Below are 16562 nucleotides of genomic sequence, written 5' to 3' on the forward strand. Positions count from 1 at the left end.
AGCTCCAACCGGACTAATTGCCAAGACTGAGAACTGATCGTTGGGATTTCTAGAGATAAGCTACTTCCAGAACATTTTAAGATTCCATTATCTCGTTTCATCTCGTTTGATAAGAAGTGTGCCCGGTGGGAGCTGCAGATAAGGAAGCCGAGATTCCGAGGGTTGGGCGACTTCAGCGGTTCGCTGCGACTCCCTGGGGGAACGCACCGGGTGCGGCGCGGGCCTGGGGGCCGTCCCCGGTTACGCCGGCGACCGGCCGGCAGTCACGTGACGGGGGGGCAGGCGGAGAAGCTGGAGAGGCGAGCACGGTCTACTTCCGGGCTTCTGTAGTCCGGCGGCGGTCACGTGTCCAGGGCTCGCGGGAGGTGGAGTTGGCCCCCCGGCTCACATGACCGGCTCCGGGAAAACATGGCGGCGGCCGTGGTGCAGCGGCGGGGCTGAGCGACAGCGATTGCAGTGGGCTCCTAACAGGGGTGAGGGGTGGCTTCAGCCTGGGCGGGGCAGGGGGGGGGCGGGGGGAGAGGGGCGCGGGGAGGGGTCCGGGCCCTCCTCAGCCTGCTCCCGTCCCCGACGTCACTCGCGTTCCACTCGTCCTCTCCGCGCGCTGCGTCTGCCGGAACGGGGAGGCATGACAGGCAGGGCCTGGCTTCCATCCCAGCCGCGCTTTGTGCTTTCCGGCAAGCGCCTGCCGGTCTCTGGGCGCCCCTCCCTCGCCTGGGTTCCCTCCATCCTTTTTTCTCCAGCCTCCTCCCCTCGCAGGTGGGATCGTCGGTGGGACCGGAGCGCGGGCGGGCGAGGCCCCCCGGGACCATGTCCGGGTCCGACACCGCGCCCTTCCTCAGCCAGGCGGATGACACGGACGACGGGCCGGTGCCCGGCACCCCGGGGTTACCGGGGTCCATGGGGAACTCGAAGTCCGAGGATCCCGAGGTCCCGGACCGAGAGGGGCTGCAGCATATCACCGGCTTGTCTCCGGGCCATTCGGCTCTCATAGTGGCTGTGCTGTGCTACATCAACCTCCTCAACTACATGGACCGCTTCACCGTGGCTGGTACTGACTTCTGGGGGGAAGTCAGACTGGGGGAAGGGAAGGGGGTCCCGAAGGTGGGGCTGCCTCGTCGAGCCCATCTCGAGTCTTCTTCGCAGGCGTCCTTCCAGACATCGAGCAGTTCTTCGACATCGGAGACAGCAGCTCCGGCCTCATCCAGACCGGTGAGTGGAGGCCCCTCCTGGGCACACGGCAGCTTTTCTTCCTTTTCTGCCCCAAATGGGGTCACGTGCCGGCATGCCTGGGACCTTAACAGAGGTAGAGAAGCCAGACTTAGAGGAGATGGTCTTTATTTCTCTGTGGGTTGCCCTGTTCAGTTAGAACACCACATTTTAAAAGGCAGTTTAGTGTAATGGTTAAGACAGACCTGGGTTTAAATCTCAGCTTTCCACTTACTGTGATGGTAGGCAAGGCCCTCAACCTCTCTAAGCCTTACTTTTCCTTGGTGAGAAGGAAAGAGTAGCAACCCAGAACACCTCAGAGGGCTAATGTGAGAATCAGATGCGATAATTAATGCTGTAAAGTGCATGGTGCCGTGTCCGGAGGATGGTTGGCACCGAAAGATGGGGATGGAAGGCGGTGTCTGGAATGGGGAGAGTTGAGTTTTACTTGCTCAGAACGTTGTGGGAGAGGCAAAGCCAAGGCCAGATCCTCCTTTCCTTCCTTTTCCCCTTCATTCGTTTCTCAAACATTTCTTTTTTTTTTAATTTTTTTTATTTTTGGGACAGAGAGAGACAGAGCATGAACGGGGGAGGGGCAGAGAGAGAGGGAGACACAGAATCGGAAACAGGCTCCGGGCTCTGAGCCGTCAGCCCAGAGCCCGACGCGGGGCTCGAACTCACGGACCGCGAGATTGTGACCTGGCTGAAGTCGGACGCTCAACCGACTGCGCCACCCAGGCGCCCCTCAAACATTTCTGAGCACTTACTCTGTGCCAGGCCCTGGAGGGAGAGGCTGATAGCATACACAGAACTTGCCCAAGACCTTTTAGACCCATTGTCTCCTAATCCTTCCTTCAGCCAAAAACAGGTGGTGGTATCATTTTATAGAAGAAGCAGGTAGTAGACGCTATGTTTTTATAGGGAAACTGAGGCTTAGAGAATTCGGCCTTGCCCAGAGTCACACAAATGAGAGGAGAGGAGGAGTTTGAAACAAGACCTCGAAGGGTTCTTTGCTCCACTCCAGGCCAGTAAGGACTGAGAAGTATTTAAGGCAAAGTCTAGAGGAATGAGAACAGGATCACAGGCCAAGGTCTGCAAAGCTTTAAATTGTTGAGTTAAAGAAGAAGCAAGCAAGTCTTTGTCCGCTCCATTCGCTTTTTCGTTCAACACATGTTAATGAGCACCTTTTTTATGCAATGCCATGTGTTCCACGATGGAAACACAGGAGTGGTCATTATAGGCAAGGTCCTTGTCTTCACGGAGCTGACATTCTACTGGGAATGAGCGGGCCACCGTCCTGAAAAACCTAAGCTGATAACGAGGTCATTTTCTGTAGGCTTATTTTGTAAAAGAAAACGGAGTGACTGTGATCAAGAGAGATTGGATATGTGGGGGTTGGGAAGATGTCTGAGCTGGAGCCTAAAGGTTCTGTGAAGCTCGGGCGAGTGGAGAAACGTTCCCAGTAGAGAGGACAGTGGGTGCCAAAGGTCCTAAGATGGTGATGAGCTTGGCAGTTGGGCCATTGGGATGCAGAGAAGGGAAAGTGGATGAGCATGAGGTTGGAGAGGTAGGGAGGGGTTAGATCACATCGTGGGCCCTGGTGTGGAGAGTGGATTTTGCTTTTGGCTGGATGGGAGTCAGCTGGGCCATCCATTCTACAGTGGAAGGTTTGAAAGATGTCAAAGAGGGGCCTGGACTTCTCTGGCAGGAAGCACCGATAGTTTCAGGGTTGGGAGTCATTCCTGAGCCCCCTTGCTCTCCCTGAGCTGGGGTCGGGGTGGGGAAGGGGTACCGGGGCTGGGCTGTGACTCTCTGCTTCTCCTCAGTGTTCATTTCCAGTTACATGGTGTTGGCACCTGTGTTTGGCTACCTGGGTGACAGGTACAATCGGAAGTATCTCATGTGCGGGGGCATTGCCTTCTGGTCCCTGGTGACACTGGGGTCGTCCTTCATCCCCAGAGAGGTGAGGCCCCATGCTGGCTCCTGTTTCTGCCCCACCCCCACCCCCCACCCATCAGTCTTTGCTGCCATTCTTTGGGGTCGTTGCAGACTGGGCCTGGGGAACTTATGCAGTTTCCTTGGTCCATGGCGTCTTCTCCTCCCTGCTTGCCTGAGTTAATCGGCCCACCCCATCTACTTCCCCTTTCTTCTAGAACATTCTTCTGTCATCCCCTTTCCCCCTAACCGTTGACTGCTTACACTCCACACTTAAACACTCCCGCTTCTCTACCATGGGAAAGACCTTACCTGGACTGTCTGTCCTCTGTCTTCCTCTTCTGAGTCAGACTGCCCACAAGGTCCCCTTGACCGAGCTCCATCCTGGGTGAAGGAGCAGACAGGGAGAGGCTCTCACTTTGCTTGCACTTCCTCTCCTCCCACTCACCCCGGAACACTGCCGGCCAACCTACCCCCACCACTCCATTGCCAAAGTGACAGAAACCTTTTGGTTGCTAAATGTAGCTCCTGCTTCCTAATCCTGCTCTTGCTAGATCTCCTGGGAGCCTCTGGCTCTATTGACTCACTTCCTCCTTCCGGAAACTCTCTCCTAACTTCTGTGATGCCACTCTTGTGGTTTTCTTCCCGCCTCCTTGGCTGTTACTTCTTTGCTCCTTTGAAATCCCTTCTGTCTGTTCTTCCTCTCTGCCCCTGGAACTCTGTCCTCAGCCCCGGGTACTGCATACTCTCCTTGGGTGATCATACCCTGTCCTTAGCCTCAGGTGTCTTTGATAGACGAATAAACTTCCGCCTCAGATCATTATTCACGATTGGAGTGTTTCGGATGGTAGAAATTAAGATTTGTTCCACACCTGCGGGGGCACGAGATATTGAATAAAACTTGTATCGTCCCGTCCTGGTGATAGTTGTGTGAGCAAGTTATTGTTTTCCCCCTTTTCAGATGAGGAAACTGAGGCTCAGAGAGGTTAAGTTGCTTTCCCAAAGTCACAGTTAGTACGTAGTGGAGCCAGGATTCAAGCTCAGGTCTGTCCAGCTCAGGCCTCGCCCGCCATCCCCGCCACCTCTCCCGAGCCAGCTGGTGAAGGCGGGGTGCCACCTCCCCCATGTTTCGTTCCCCAGCAATTCTGGCTCCTCCTCCTGACCCGGGGCCTGGTGGGGGTCGGGGAGGCCAGTTACTCCACTATCGCGCCCACCCTCATCGCCGACCTCTTCGTGGCAGACCAGCGGAGTCGGATGCTTAGTGTGTTCTACTTTGCCATCCCGGTGGGCAGGTGCGTGGGCCTGGGGCCTGGGGGGGGGGGCACGGGAGGCAGGAGGGCCTGGCATGGGGCACGGCTGACCGGCTATCCCCTCTCCTCTCCCATTCCCTTTCCCCAGTGGTCTGGGTTACATTGCAGGCTCCAAAGTGAAAGATATGGCCGGGGACTGGCACTGGGCTCTGCGGGTGAGTTTGGACACAGCCTGGGGGAAGGTCAGCGACATTGTCACTGCTTCTCCCTTTCCTACCTTCAGACATCCCCCCCCCCACCTCCCCCCCACCTTTTAAGGCAGCGCTCACTCTGCCAAGCCTGTGGGAAGCCATGTGCAGACAGAACTCTTGGCTGTGGGTGGTAGCAGCTCACTGTAAAACTGTAAGCTCCCGGATGGGACTCTATTGGCTCTCAGCCCCAGGGTGAGCGTCAGGTAAAGCTGGATCCAGGCCTCCCACTCCGTCCTAGGAATTCGATCATCCTTTGTCTCAGTGCTGCTTTTCCTCTGTGTTAATTTCATTCTCAAGCAAGTGAAAGCTCCACGCATTTATCTTCCCATTTAGAAACCTCGCCACCCTGGAGCCTTGAGCAATAAGTCCTGGATGGTGTCTGATTAGATGAGCACGGGTCACGTGCCTGCCACTGAAACAATCTCCGAGGCCAGGGAGGTTCACACCACTCTTGTCGGCCAAGTCTGGGTTATAAGCCCTGCCCTGTTTGAACCCCATGGACTGAGAGGAGTGGGGGGAGTAGTTTCCCAAAAGGAAATTGGGGTGCTGTTACCGAAGAGGGAGCAGTTAGGCTTGCGGAAGCAGGGGGCCCCTACTGGCAGTTGCTCTGCCCTCCAAACGCACGTTCAGCTTCCTTGAGCACGTGGCTTACTGGGTGTTTGAGGTCTTGGGGCCTGAGTTGCCTTCACACACCCTCACTTTCTCCCATCCCAGCGGTGTGGAGGTGTCCCTGCCTGTCTGTGCCTGTCCTGAAGCCCACTCTTTCCCCAGGTGACACCAGGTCTAGGAGTGGTGGCTGTTCTGCTGCTGTTCCTGGTAGTCCGGGAGCCGCCACGGGGAGCTGTGGAACGCCACTCAGACTCACCACCCCTGAACCCCACCTCGTGGTGGGCAGATCTGAGGGCTCTGGCGAGGAAGTGAGTTTAGTTCCATTCTAACCCAACATCTGAGGCCCCCCAGGGAGGCCTCCGTATCTGTTCTGAGATTTACAGGAGCGTGGTCTTTGTTTGCTGCCAGCTGGCCCTCCCCCAAAGCCAGGTCACCACTGCCCCCTTGTGGCAGATGCTTGAATTACAGGCCCAGATCCTGGGCGCCAAGACAGCTTCCACACCCGTCTCCTAACCTTACTTTAAAAATAAGCTGGGGAGAGAGAGTAGAAGTCCCCTACCCTGGCACCTCAGTGGAGTCTGAGTTCCTTCTTCCCACCTGTCTTCAGTCCTAGTTTCATCCTCTCTTCCCTTGGCTTCACTGCTGTGGCCTTCGTCACGGGCTCCCTGGCTCTTTGGGCTCCTGCATTCTTGCTGCGTTCCCGTGTGGTCTTGGGGGAGACCCCACCCTGCCTTCCTGGAGACTCCTGCTCTTCCTCTGACAGGTACCCAGATGGGGGCTAGGCTAGGGGTGGCCTGCAGGTGGCAGGGGATGGAGCGGAGAGAGTCATTGATTCAGGGTCAGGCTACTTCTTCTCCCAGTCTCAGTTTTCCTGGCGGAGGAAATTGATGGTAGGATAATGCCTTCCTCTCAGAGCTCCATGAACCATAGAGTACCTGGATAGACCTGGGGTCAGGGTGGCTGGGATGGAGCATCTTCTCCAGGCGGTGGGGGCGAGGCGAGGGGGCTCTGCAGGCAGAGGGACTGGCTCCCATGTCCCTCCCCCTGCCCCCAGCCTCATCTTTGGACTCATCACCTGCCTGACCGGGGTCCTGGGTGTGGGCCTGGGCGTGGAGATCAGCCGCCGCCTCCGCCGTTCCAACCCCCGGGCTGACCCACTGGTCTGTGCTGCTGGCCTCTTGGGCTCCGCGCCCTTCCTCTTCCTGTCCCTTGCCTGTGCTCGTGGTAGCATCGTGGCCACCTATGTGAGTAGCCAGCAGGTGTCAGAAGGGGTGTTGTGGGTCTGGGGTGGTGGGACGGTGTGCCGGGACAGGACTGGGGTTCATCAGCATAGTGGTTCAGAGACCACTTGAACCAGAAGGCCTGGTTTTGGACCTCAACTCTGGCTCTTCCCAGCTGTGTGACATTTAGGCAAGTGAGTTAACCTCTCTGTGCTCAGTCTTAGCATCTGTAAAATGGGAATAAGAGCTTTGTCTCACGGGGGTGTCACGAGGATTAAGTTGAATGAGTTAATACGCGGGCCTGGTCCAGGGTCGTGTGTTTGCTCTCGTTGCGACGGGACCAACCCCCCCTACCCTCCTCCATCTCCCCACTTCCAACCCCTCCCCCCCCCCCCCCCCCCCCCCAGATTTTCATCTTTATTGGAGAGACGCTGCTGTCCATGAACTGGGCTGTCGTGGCTGACATTCTGTTGGTGAGTAGGCAGGCCACTGCAGGGTTAGCCCAGAGGCTGTTGGGAGCAAGGAGTGGGGGGCGGAGGCCTCACTTGCCTTAATTGTGGCCTTCACCCCTTCTTCAAAACCCAGCCCCAGGCTGAATTCAGAGTCAGCCCCAGATGGGCCTGGAGTCTGGGCATTCACCCCACTTACACCTCAGGGCTGGGGTTCACCTTTGACCTCAGCCTAGACTGAGCCTTGGCCCTGTCCTTGCCCTCTGCCTCCCGCCCCCCTTCTCCCCAGTATGTGGTGATCCCCACGCGACGGTCCACTGCCGAGGCCTTCCAGATCGTGCTGTCCCACCTGCTGGGCGATGCTGGGAGCCCCTACCTCGTTGGCCTGGTGAGCACCGCCCCTCGGCTGGACCCGGGGTGGGGATCGGGGGACCCTGCGTTCCTGGCACTGGCTGACAGCCCTTGGCCTCAGCTTGAGCTGACTTACAAGGTCTGACCCGGTTGGGTGTTCGTGTGCTCTGCGCCCGGCGCCCCTCACCTCGGAGCCTCAGCCAGGCGGGCAGGACTTCGTTTTGGAAGATTCCGCAGCGAGGCCACGGGGCTTTCCCTGGTTCTCCGGACCACCCTTCTTTGCCAGCTCCCGACTCCTTTGTTCTTCCGCAGTCTGGGGGCTCCCCGTCCGTGACTCGTTCTCCTGGCTCTCCTTTTCTCGTCTCCCTGCAGATCTCCGACCGCCTCCGCCGGAGCTGGCCCCCCTCCTTCTTGTCCGAGTTCCGAGCCCTGCAGTTCTCCCTCATGCTCTGCGCCTTCGTCGGGGCTCTGGGCGGGGCAGCCTTCCTGGGCACCGCCATCTTCATTGAGGGTGACCGCCGGCAGGCTCAGCTGCACGTGCAGGGTCAGTGGGGGCCTTCCCTTTGTCCATCCCCGACTCCTTGCCCCACTTCATGATACCCCGTGCTCGTCCGTCCGTCCGTCCGTCTGCCCGGACCTGTGTCCCTGGCTTCTCTCGGCCCACGGTTCTCCCCCCATCCTGCTTTGGGTCCGGCTGTCCAACGAGCTGACACTCCCCTGTGCCCGCAGCGCTGATGGCTCTGCCGCCCCGTGTCCGCTTCCCGCCGCCCGTCTGTCCCCTCCCTGGCTTTGTGTCTTTCTGTCCATCCAGCCCTGGCTCTGACCCCTCCCTTGGCAGGTCTGCTGCGTGAGGCAGGGCCCACAGATGACCGGATCGTGGTACCCCGGCGAGGCCGCTCCACCCGCGTCCCCGTGTCCAGCGTGCTCATCTGAGGGGCCATCGCTCGCCAGCGCGCATCCCTATCCCAGCTGGCCCTGGGCCTGCCCCCAGAAGGTGCCCGGGCCGAACCCTGGGACTGGCCCAGCTTCTAGGAACGGCCTCGGGCCGCGTTCCAGCTCCCATACACTACACAGGCAGCGGTCGGTCGGGGCAGGGGGGCGGTGGGTCCGGGAGGGGCCTTCCTCTCTCCTGGAGCAGCCCCAGGGGCTTGGTGCTATTTGTAACTGAATAAAATTTGTAGTCAGACCCCAAGTGCCTGCTCGAGTCTCTCTGGGCGTTAGTATCTCTGGCTGGCAGACCGCAGGGGATGCCCTCTAGCCCCAGGACTCCCGGGGCTAGAGGGTCACTCCTGTGGGGACCTTAGGCAAATCCCTGCTCTCCGGGGCCTGGCGAACAGCAGTGTGGGGTGAGCGAGCTCAGTATGACCGTGAGTCAGAACCGTGGTTCCCCTAGAGCCCGCCCCTCTTGGCAGGCCGGCCAGGGTGAGGTGGGGTGGGCACTGCCCTGTGCCCCTCAGCTCCCAGGGGCAGGGCCTCCCTCCTGGCTGCCTCCTTGAGCCATGGCTGTGGAGGCTGTGGCTGTGGGCTGGCCTGTCCGCGTCTTGCCCTTCTTCCCCTGGTAGGGCTCGCTCTGCGTCCTGGTGGCCAGCAGACCTGTCTCGAGGGCCTGCGGGTGGCCTCGCGGGCCTCCGCCTCCCCCTCCCCACTGGCTGGGTGGGGGTGGGAAGGGGGCGGGTGCAGCTGGCTGAGCCCGATGATTTCCTGCCCTCGCCCGGGCTCACCACAGCTTCCTGCCACAGGCGGGCAGGCGCTGAGGAGAAGCAGGCGCCTAGCCGAGCGGCAGGTAGGGCTGGGGCGCGCAGGGGCCACGCCGCCGGGTGACTGGTGCCCCAGACTCCAGCCCGGACCCTGGCCGGACTGCGCAGGGAGCAGGGGTCTTGCACGGTCGGCGCTGACCCGCCCCCCCCCCTACTCAGCCCAGAAAGGGGAAGGGGCCAGTGAGTCCCCAAGGAGGGCGCACTTGCCCCCCACCCCCACACCCCCGTCGGGCTTCCAGGCTGTGCCCACCCGGCTCCCGCACCCCTGCTGGCCTGGCCCTCACCCCACCGTGGCTCGGCCCTTGAGGGGGTGTGCGGCGGGCAGCCAGGCCTGGTGCAAGCTCTCTCCCGCAGATGGAGGCGGTCGTCCTGATCCCCTACGTGCTGGGCCTCCTGCTGCTGCCGCTGCTGGCTGTAGTGCTGTGCGTGCGGTGCCGAGAGCTGCCAGGTGAGTGGGGGCTCGGCCCTCCTCTACCTCTCACTCCATCCCGACTGTCCCGAACTCTGCTTGCACGCGAGACCTGAGCCCCGTACTCCCAGCCTCTCCCCTCTTCACCCCGCTTCCTGCCTTACTGGCTTCTCTTCCCCAGGCTCCTATGACAATACGGCCTCTGACAGGTGAGTTGCCCGTCGACCCTAGGTGGCTCCCTCAGTGCCCTGTGTGGCCCCGGGGAGGGGAGGGGACTGGGATGGGAGCTGGGGTCTCTCCTGCCCTTACCTATCTGTGTCTCTCCTGCCAGCTTGGCCCCAAGTAGCATCGTGATCAAACGCCCTCGTGAGTACATGGAGGGTCCTCTCCCTCGGGTGTAGGGGAGGGGGTCCCCTGGCGTGTGAGAGAAAGCGTGCCTCTGTTCAGGTTCCCCCCCACAGTGGCTGCCCACATGGCTTTGATCTGAGCTGGGGATAGGAAGGGAGATGGGTGTCTTCAGGCTGGTGCAGGGCCCAGGGGGTTCACAGAATTAGCCTGTCCTTTGAGGCCTCGATGAGTATGGGGGCAAAATGTCTGGAGTCATTCCATGAGCTTGGTCTCGTGTCCTCAGCCACACTCGCCACCTGGACACCAGCCACCTCCTATCCTCCTGTTACCTCCTACCCACCCTTGAGCCAGCCGGACCTGCTTCCCATCCCGTGAGTAGCATCCTCCCCTCCAAATCCCCCTTTTTACCCCCTCGCCTCTGAGGATTGGGGGTCTCTTTCCCTGTCGCAACCCCTCTTGGTCCAGTGCCCCATCCCAGCATGACTTCTGACCTTTGACTCCCAGGAGGTCCCCACAGCCCCCTGGGGGCTCCCACCGCATGCCATCTTCCCGGCAGGACTCAGATGGTGGTAAGTGTGGAGCAGGGCTCAGGGGGCTGGGGCTGGGCAGAGGATAGACCCCGTGTGAGCTGACTCAGCCTCCCTCTTGCTCTCTCTCTGAAGCCAACAGTGTGGCGAGCTACGAGAACGAGGGTGCGTCTGGGGCCCCAGGTGCCCTGGTTGCAGGGAGGCTGGGGCCTGGGCTGGGCCCTGCTGATCGCTGTGTCGTTACCTCAGAGCCCGCCTGTGAGGACGATGATGAAGACGAGGAGGAGGATTATCCCAACGAGGGCTACTTGTGAGTGGCCAGGTTGGGGGGGGGGGGTGGGAGCTCCAGCTGGGGGTCCTTACTCACCTGCCCCTTGACTTGTCCTCAGGGAGGTGCTTCCTGACAGCACGCCAGCGACAGGCACTGCTGTCCCACCGGCTCCCGCGCCCAACAACCCTGGCCTCCGAGACAGCGCCTTCTCCAGTGAGTTGGCCATTTCTGACACTCTGCGTTGCGGCCCGTCCGCTCTTCCCTCTCCTGTTATTTCTTTGATGCTTGCTGCCCCTCCGCATTCTCTCTCCTCTCTTTCTAGAACACCTGTACCTCAGGGCGGACTTCCACTCTGATCTGCTGGTTTCCTTACTTTTTCTATCCTCTTTTCTATTTCTTTGTCTTTCCCTTTTATCGTCTGTGAGATTTCTCCAACTTCACTATTCTTTGAGACTCTGTTCTTTTGTCTCTTATCTGAAAGCTCTTTTCTTGGTCTCTGGTGTTCCTTTTTCATAGCCTTCTGTTCTTGTTTCACAGAGACAATACCATCTTGTACATTTTTAAAGATATTGATTATAGATTGTCTTCTTTGAGGGTTTTTTGGGAAGTTTTCTTCTGCTTCCGGCATCATTTTGGTTTCCTTTGAGCTGCTTTTCTCCCTTCGTGTTCGTCTCACGTTGCCTGTTAGAGGCTTCCTTCCATGTTTGGTGACCTTCCATTTTCTGTCGCTCCCCTCACTTTCCGTACCTGTTCTGGGCCATTCCTTCTACACCCTGACTTCGTGAGCGAGCTCGATTCCCAACTCCCCACCTCCCCTGAGCTCATTTATTCATCCATCCCTCACTTACTCGCCGTGTTTACTGGGTGCCTCTGATAAAACAGCTCACGAGATAGTGTCATGATAAAGGAGCTCAGCTTGTCAGGGACCTCCTACGTGCCTTTCTGAGAGCATTTCGTGTATCAACTCATTAAACCTCAGGATCCCCAGGTGCTCTTGAGCCCATCTCTTCCCTTCCTGCACCTCGGTTGTCCTGACTGTATGACAGGAGGGATCGCGTATCTCATAGACACTTGGCGGCCCTGTTCAGATATTCTCAGCTTTAGTTCTCACTGCGCTCCTGGGAGGTGGGTGCCGCCCCTCACCCTATTCTACAGATGAGAACACCGAGGCCCAGAGAGGCTAGGTGGCTTGTGTGAGGCTACACGACTGTCATTGTGGGAGCTGGGTTTGCACCTGGGCTCTCTGGCTCCAAAGCCTGCCTCGTCCATGGCCTCGTGGAGAAACAAGTCAGCGTGAAGGGACAAGATAGGTGGGAGGCACCCGGGTGGCTCAGTCACTTAGGCGTCCGACTCTTGATCCCATCTCAGGTCTTGATCTCGGGGTCGTGAGTTCAGGTCCCACGTTGGGCTCCGTAAGATGGCGCCGACGGCTCCAGGTGCCGGAAGACACCAGGATGGGAGTGGGGGTCAGGGCAGGCCTGGCCGACGGGGCCCGTGGGGCGACAGCACCTGACTCGGCACCCCACAAGCGTTGTCTCACACGGGCCACCCAGCGCCATGGCTCCGAGCTGCTCTCTGCCCCTGCCCCCAGCCTGGCCGACATGCTGTCTGTTCTCCCCCACACTTCCACTCCCTCTCATCCGCTCTGGGCACGTTGCCCTACTTCTCTCCATCACCAGGGCCTCTGTGGGACCCCCTGGGGCTGGCTGCAGGGAGGCCTCTGGGGTCTGTGCTCGGGGCTCTGGGTGACAGTGCCGGGGGCCCTGCTTCTCCTGCAGTGGAGTCGGGGGAGGATTACGTGAACGTCCCCGAGAGCGAGGAGAGTGCAGACGTGTCTCTGGGTGAGTGGCCAGTGCCCCCTAGGGTCCCCCTTCCCTCCCCCACCCTCACCTGCTGTGGCCCTCTTTCTGAGTGTCCTGTTCCCTCACCCTCCACGTGGCCGTCCCCCCCTTCTGATCTGTCCCCGCAGATGGGAGCCGGGAGTACGTGAATGTGTCCCAGGAGCTGCCACCCGTGGCTAGGACCGAGCCTGGTGTGTGCTGGGATGGGAGGTGGCAGGAGCTTGGGGTAACGTGAAAGGTAATGTGCCCGGGGCAGGAGGGACGGTCTGTGAGCTTAAGACTGATCTCTTTCCCCTTCCAGCCATCCTGAGCTCCCAGAACGACGACGAGGAAGAGGGAGCTCCAGATTATGAGAATCTGCAGGGGCTTAACTGAGGGTCCGGTGAGAGGCCCTGCCCACCCTTTCGCGGCCCCTCAGCCCTATCCTCCGACTCCTTCGGGGACCCCTCGGACCCCCACTGACCTCCTGACATCGCAACCCCTCCCTCTCCCTGTCCTGTTGTTTCAGCGTGAGGCCATGCCTGTCCTCGAACCAGCCTTGCTCGGGAGTGCCGAGCTGGGCAGCTGGCAGTGGCTCTGGGGGGCCCTACTAGGCACCCGACCCTGACTGCAGCCTGAGAACAGCCTGAGAATCTCCCCCCTTAACTTATTGTCACTTTGGGGTCCAGTCTGTGTGCCCCCAACACTCTGCACCTTCTGACACAGCCTGAGAATGAACTACCCTGGCCCCGGCCCTATTCGGTGGTAGAATAAAGGCTGGTGTGGTCTGTAGCACTCTTGCCTTTGGGGGGCCCGTGGGGGGGGAGTCCGAGTGAGGGTGGGCTTGCCTGGGCGCCCGTGTGGGAGTTGTCTGTGTGCACGCACGTGTGTGTGTGTGTGTGTCTGGGGGTCTCCATTCTCCCTGGGCCGCCGTGCTCCTGAGGGTCCTCACCAGCCTTTGGGAGTGACCAAATGGTGCCTGGGGCACGGCGCTTCGGCGTGAGGCAAGTCCGACCCAGACTGGACCTTCTGGGCTTCGAGGCATCGATGCATCTCCCCCAACGCGATAGTCCACCGGACCCACGGCAGATGATGGCTGGGATGATGGGAGGGCAGGGCATGGGGAACCTTGGGTGCAGAGTGACCTTCGAGAGCAAGACTGCTTCCTGCCGGCCCTCATTTTCCCCATCTTTAAAGCAAGGGGGTGGACTTAACCCCAAGCAACTGAAAGGTAATGTGCGATGCAGCCTTTTCGGACTCGGGTGTGCAGATGACTGGGTCTTGCTAAAATGCAGATTCCGAATGAGTAGGTCTGGGATGGGGCCCGAGAGTCTGCATTTCAGAGAAACTACCAGATGCTTCTGATAGCGCTCTTCCGAGAACCAGACTTCGAGCACCTTCTGGTGGACGCCCTGGTCATTGTGATTGGCTCTGGTCTGGGCACGTGACGTAATCTGGGTCACCGAGGACCAGCCCTGAGACTTGGGCCGCAAGTGACTGGAAGGAGAAGCTCTTTTTGCTCCATGGCAGTTGGTAAACTGGAAGAATATATTCCTGGCGCTACTTGGCGAGCCTGCCCAAGAACGAAGTCCACGTGGAGGAGAGAATGGCCTCGAGGTGGACAGGGTGTCGGAATCTCTGGGTCCAGTCACATCTGAAGCGAGACACCCCCCTCAGACTTCCCAGTTACATGGGCCAATAAATTACCCGTTGTCTTCACCCGGCTTGACTTGGGATTTCTGTTGCACACGCCAAAGTAGCCCTGAGTGATGCACACAGTTGTTGGCGTCCTTTGTGGGCTCCAAAGGCAATAGTGACAGCTTCCCTTCAAGCATGCGCCATGTTTCCACGCTTCCCTCGTTCGATCGCTGCCGTTCCCCTGTGGTCATTTACTGTGGGTATCCCCATTCGCAGGTGAGGAAGCAGGCCCAGAGAGGAGAAGCGATTTGCCCCAAGGCACACAGCCAAAGTGACAAGTCTGGGATTCGATCTGGGGCTGTTGGCCTCTGGAGTCACTGCTGCCAATGTCCTTGCTCTGGGTGTTGTGCAAAGTGTCGGCTGCTCTACAAGGGAAGCTTGTGAGGGGCCCGATTGGAGAAATGGGGGAGGGAGGCTTAGAGAGAGCGTTGGACAGGCTGGATGTCAACAGGGAGAGTTTATCTGGAGGAAATAGACGAGAAGAGGCACCTTTGTGCCTGGGCCAAGGAACAGAAAGTTTATCACAAAGGTATGCTGGTGCAAGCACCCTGGAGAACGATCTAGCAACATCAGTAAGGCTGAAGATGGTCCCTTTATCTGGCAAACTCTCGGGTCTAAACCCAGAGCAGCTGGCACATGGGCTCAGGGGGTGGGCACCTGGGGCTCGGGGCAGCCTTGCAATGGCCAACAGCTGGCAACGGTAGGGGCCGTGACCAGGAGAATGGACAGGGCTTGTAGCCCAGTCACAGCACGGACGCTTCCCAGCAGGTGAAAATGAGTGCATCGGGGCAACACCAGTCAGCACAGATAAATATCACCAAGAGAATATGGAGTGAGAACCAGAAAACAAGTTGTTTTATGTATATATAGAAAGTTGGAAACATGAAAACCGAACTCTATGGTTCAGGGATACACAGCGTGTGCAAAATGGGCAAAGCAACGAGGAACACCAAGTTCAGGAGAGAGGCAACCGTGCGGCCGAGCGCGGGGAAGGGTCGGGAAGGCATTCGGGAAGGCCTCAGTGATAAGTGTAATGTCTTATTCTTAAGCGGAGTTGGGTACGCAAGTGTTTGAGACAGGATTCTCTTAAGTGTTTGCATATCTAAGCGATTTCATAATAATAAGAGAGACCGAGGCCCAAGGAGGGAATGAGTGGGGGTGGGAGGATAGGGCAGCTTTAAGAGACAGTAAATGGGCTGAGAATTGCTGGTCGGTCTATGCCAAGGCGGGTGAGTTCCAGGCCTTAGCAGCAGCATGTGCAAAGGCCCTGAGGTGGGGGGCGGTGGGGAGGCTGTTGCATGAGAAGTGGTGGTGGGCTAGCCGAAGAAGAAGCGGCAGGGGCAATGGAGAGGGGTGGTGGGATGAGATGTTTGGGAGGCCGAAGCAAGGGCCGTGGTGACAGGTTGTGCCGGGAGGCATGGGGACATCCAAGGTGACTCCAGTCCTTGCCTTGGTGGATTGGGGGTAGGGGTATTCCCTGAAGCACTAACTAAGCAGCTTCCCATTTTTGCCTCTTGGACCAGCGAGATTACATGGCTTTCCTTCCACCGGTCGACGAGCCAGCCAGGACAGAGTCAATGCAATGAGATCTATGGGGCTGGGGCTGGGGTATCTTTGCCCACTGGGGTGGCCGGTAGAAAGAATCCCTGCGGATGGAAGCTGGGAGCGGAAATATTTTTTCTTTTTTTTTCTTGTACGAGGCATTGACGGTCACTGCCACGGGAGCTTGGGCTCTTCGTGGTGTTCGGTGTTGTTTTCCCCAAAATGCACCATGTGGCCCATGAGTCCTGGGAGCAGCTTCTCAGGAAAGAATTCTGTGGTCGGGAGAGCCTGGGAAAAGTTGTCTCATGCTCCGTTGCAGAGACAAAATGCGCGTTAATAAGTTCATGGCTCAGGAGACATCCTGTGATAAATATCTTTGTTTCTCTTTACCAAACCTGGTGTTTCCTGAACTTATTTGACTTCAGGGGGAAAAAAATTATTAGCAATTTGCAGACCACCTTTTAACATCGATAGAGGACATCTTTTGTTTTCACCTTCCCCGCATGCTGCTTTCTTCCAAAGCCACCACCAGATTTGCATTGGAAATGTTTACAGGACTCAGGTGGGGGCCAAGCTTGGATGTGACTGTGACCCAGGATGGGCCGATCATTATAGCCCACCTCCTGGCCTCAGTAATTGGTTGATACTGGAACACGTGACCCAATTTGGGCCAATGAGACACCTTCCCGAGACTTTTGGTTGGAACTCCTGGCAAAGAGAAGCTGTTTATCCATTGAGGGGGCCCGCTGGGGGGATGCAGGCTTGCAACGTTCGCAGGCTTCTGCTTGGAGAGAGCATGCCGGTGAATGAAGGCACCGCAGAGGAAAGCAGTGTGGACCAAATAGAAATAGAAATAGAAAAGTTGAGTTCTTGGGGCGCCTGGGTGGCTCGATGGGTTAAGCATCTGACTTCAGCT

The 16562-nt window shown here is 58.5% G+C and overlaps 2 protein-coding genes across 8 annotated transcripts; both read left to right on the forward strand.

Moving 5' to 3' along the window:
• The first annotated feature begins 349 nt into the window (after nt 1-349).
• SPNS1 (SPNS lysolipid transporter 1, lysophospholipid) lies at nt 350-8466 on the forward strand. 5 transcript variants are annotated; one of them, XM_058710027.1, is made up of 13 exons: nt 351-473; nt 760-1051; nt 1147-1212; nt 3036-3172; nt 4285-4436; nt 4543-4609; nt 5417-5562; nt 5862-6017; nt 6309-6498; nt 6882-6947; nt 7213-7311; nt 7647-7818; nt 8113-8466. In XM_058710027.1, the coding sequence occupies exons 2-13, from the start codon at nt 811-813 to the stop codon at nt 8205-8207; spliced, it is 1587 nt and encodes a 528-aa protein (XP_058566010.1). In that variant the 5' UTR covers nt 351-473; nt 760-810; the 3' UTR covers nt 8208-8466. The 5 variants fall into 5 exon arrangements, with proteins under 5 accessions (XP_058566014.1, XP_058566010.1, XP_058566012.1 ...); XM_058710029.1 differs by having other exon boundaries at nt 355-473; nt 843-1051; XM_058710030.1 differs by having other exon boundaries at nt 378-473; nt 847-1051.
• Nucleotides 8467-8672: 206 nt separating this feature from the next.
• Nucleotides 8673-14125, forward strand: LAT (linker for activation of T cells). Of its 3 annotated transcripts, XM_058710033.1 has the most exons (13): nt 8908-9057; nt 9386-9479; nt 9622-9649; nt 9772-9806; nt 10072-10159; nt 10293-10357; nt 10451-10480; nt 10565-10625; nt 10705-10799; nt 12365-12427; nt 12556-12618; nt 12729-12809; nt 12936-14125. In XM_058710033.1, exons 1-12 carry the CDS (start codon nt 8968-8970, stop codon nt 12800-12802), a joined length of 786 nt encoding a protein of 261 aa, XP_058566016.1. In that variant the 5' UTR covers nt 8908-8967; the 3' UTR covers nt 12803-12809; nt 12936-14125. The 3 variants fall into 3 exon arrangements, with proteins under 3 accessions (XP_058566017.1, XP_058566015.1, XP_058566016.1); XM_058710034.1 differs by lacking the exon at nt 8908-9057 and adding an exon at nt 8673-8832 and having other exon boundaries at nt 10451-10625; XM_058710032.1 differs by having other exon boundaries at nt 8906-9057; nt 10451-10625.
• The last annotated feature ends 2437 nt before the right edge of the window (nt 14126-16562 follow it).

This window comes from Neofelis nebulosa, chromosome 18 (assembly GCF_028018385.1).
Source record: "Neofelis nebulosa isolate mNeoNeb1 chromosome 18, mNeoNeb1.pri, whole genome shotgun sequence".
NCBI lineage: Eukaryota > Metazoa > Chordata > Mammalia > Carnivora > Felidae > Neofelis > Neofelis nebulosa.

Coding starts and splice junctions, on each gene's coding strand:
- LAT (XM_058710032.1), top strand. CDS start 8,968: ATGATTTCCTGCCCTCGCCCGGGCTCACCACAGCTTCCTGCCACAGGC. Junction 10,626..10,704: donor TATCCCAACGAGGGCTACTT/GTGAGTGGCCAG, acceptor ACTTGTCCTCAG/GGAGGTGCTTCCTGACAGCA. Junction 10,800..12,364: donor CCGAGACAGCGCCTTCTCCA/GTGAGTTGGCCA, acceptor CTTCTCCTGCAG/TGGAGTCGGGGGAGGATTAC.
- SPNS1 (XM_058710027.1), top strand. CDS start 811: ATGTCCGGGTCCGACACCGCGCCCTTCCTCAGCCAGGCGGATGACACG. Junction 3,173..4,284: donor CGTCCTTCATCCCCAGAGAG/GTGAGGCCCCAT, acceptor TTCGTTCCCCAG/CAATTCTGGCTCCTCCTCCT. Junction 6,948..7,212: donor TCGTGGCTGACATTCTGTTG/GTGAGTAGGCAG, acceptor CCTTCTCCCCAG/TATGTGGTGATCCCCACGCG.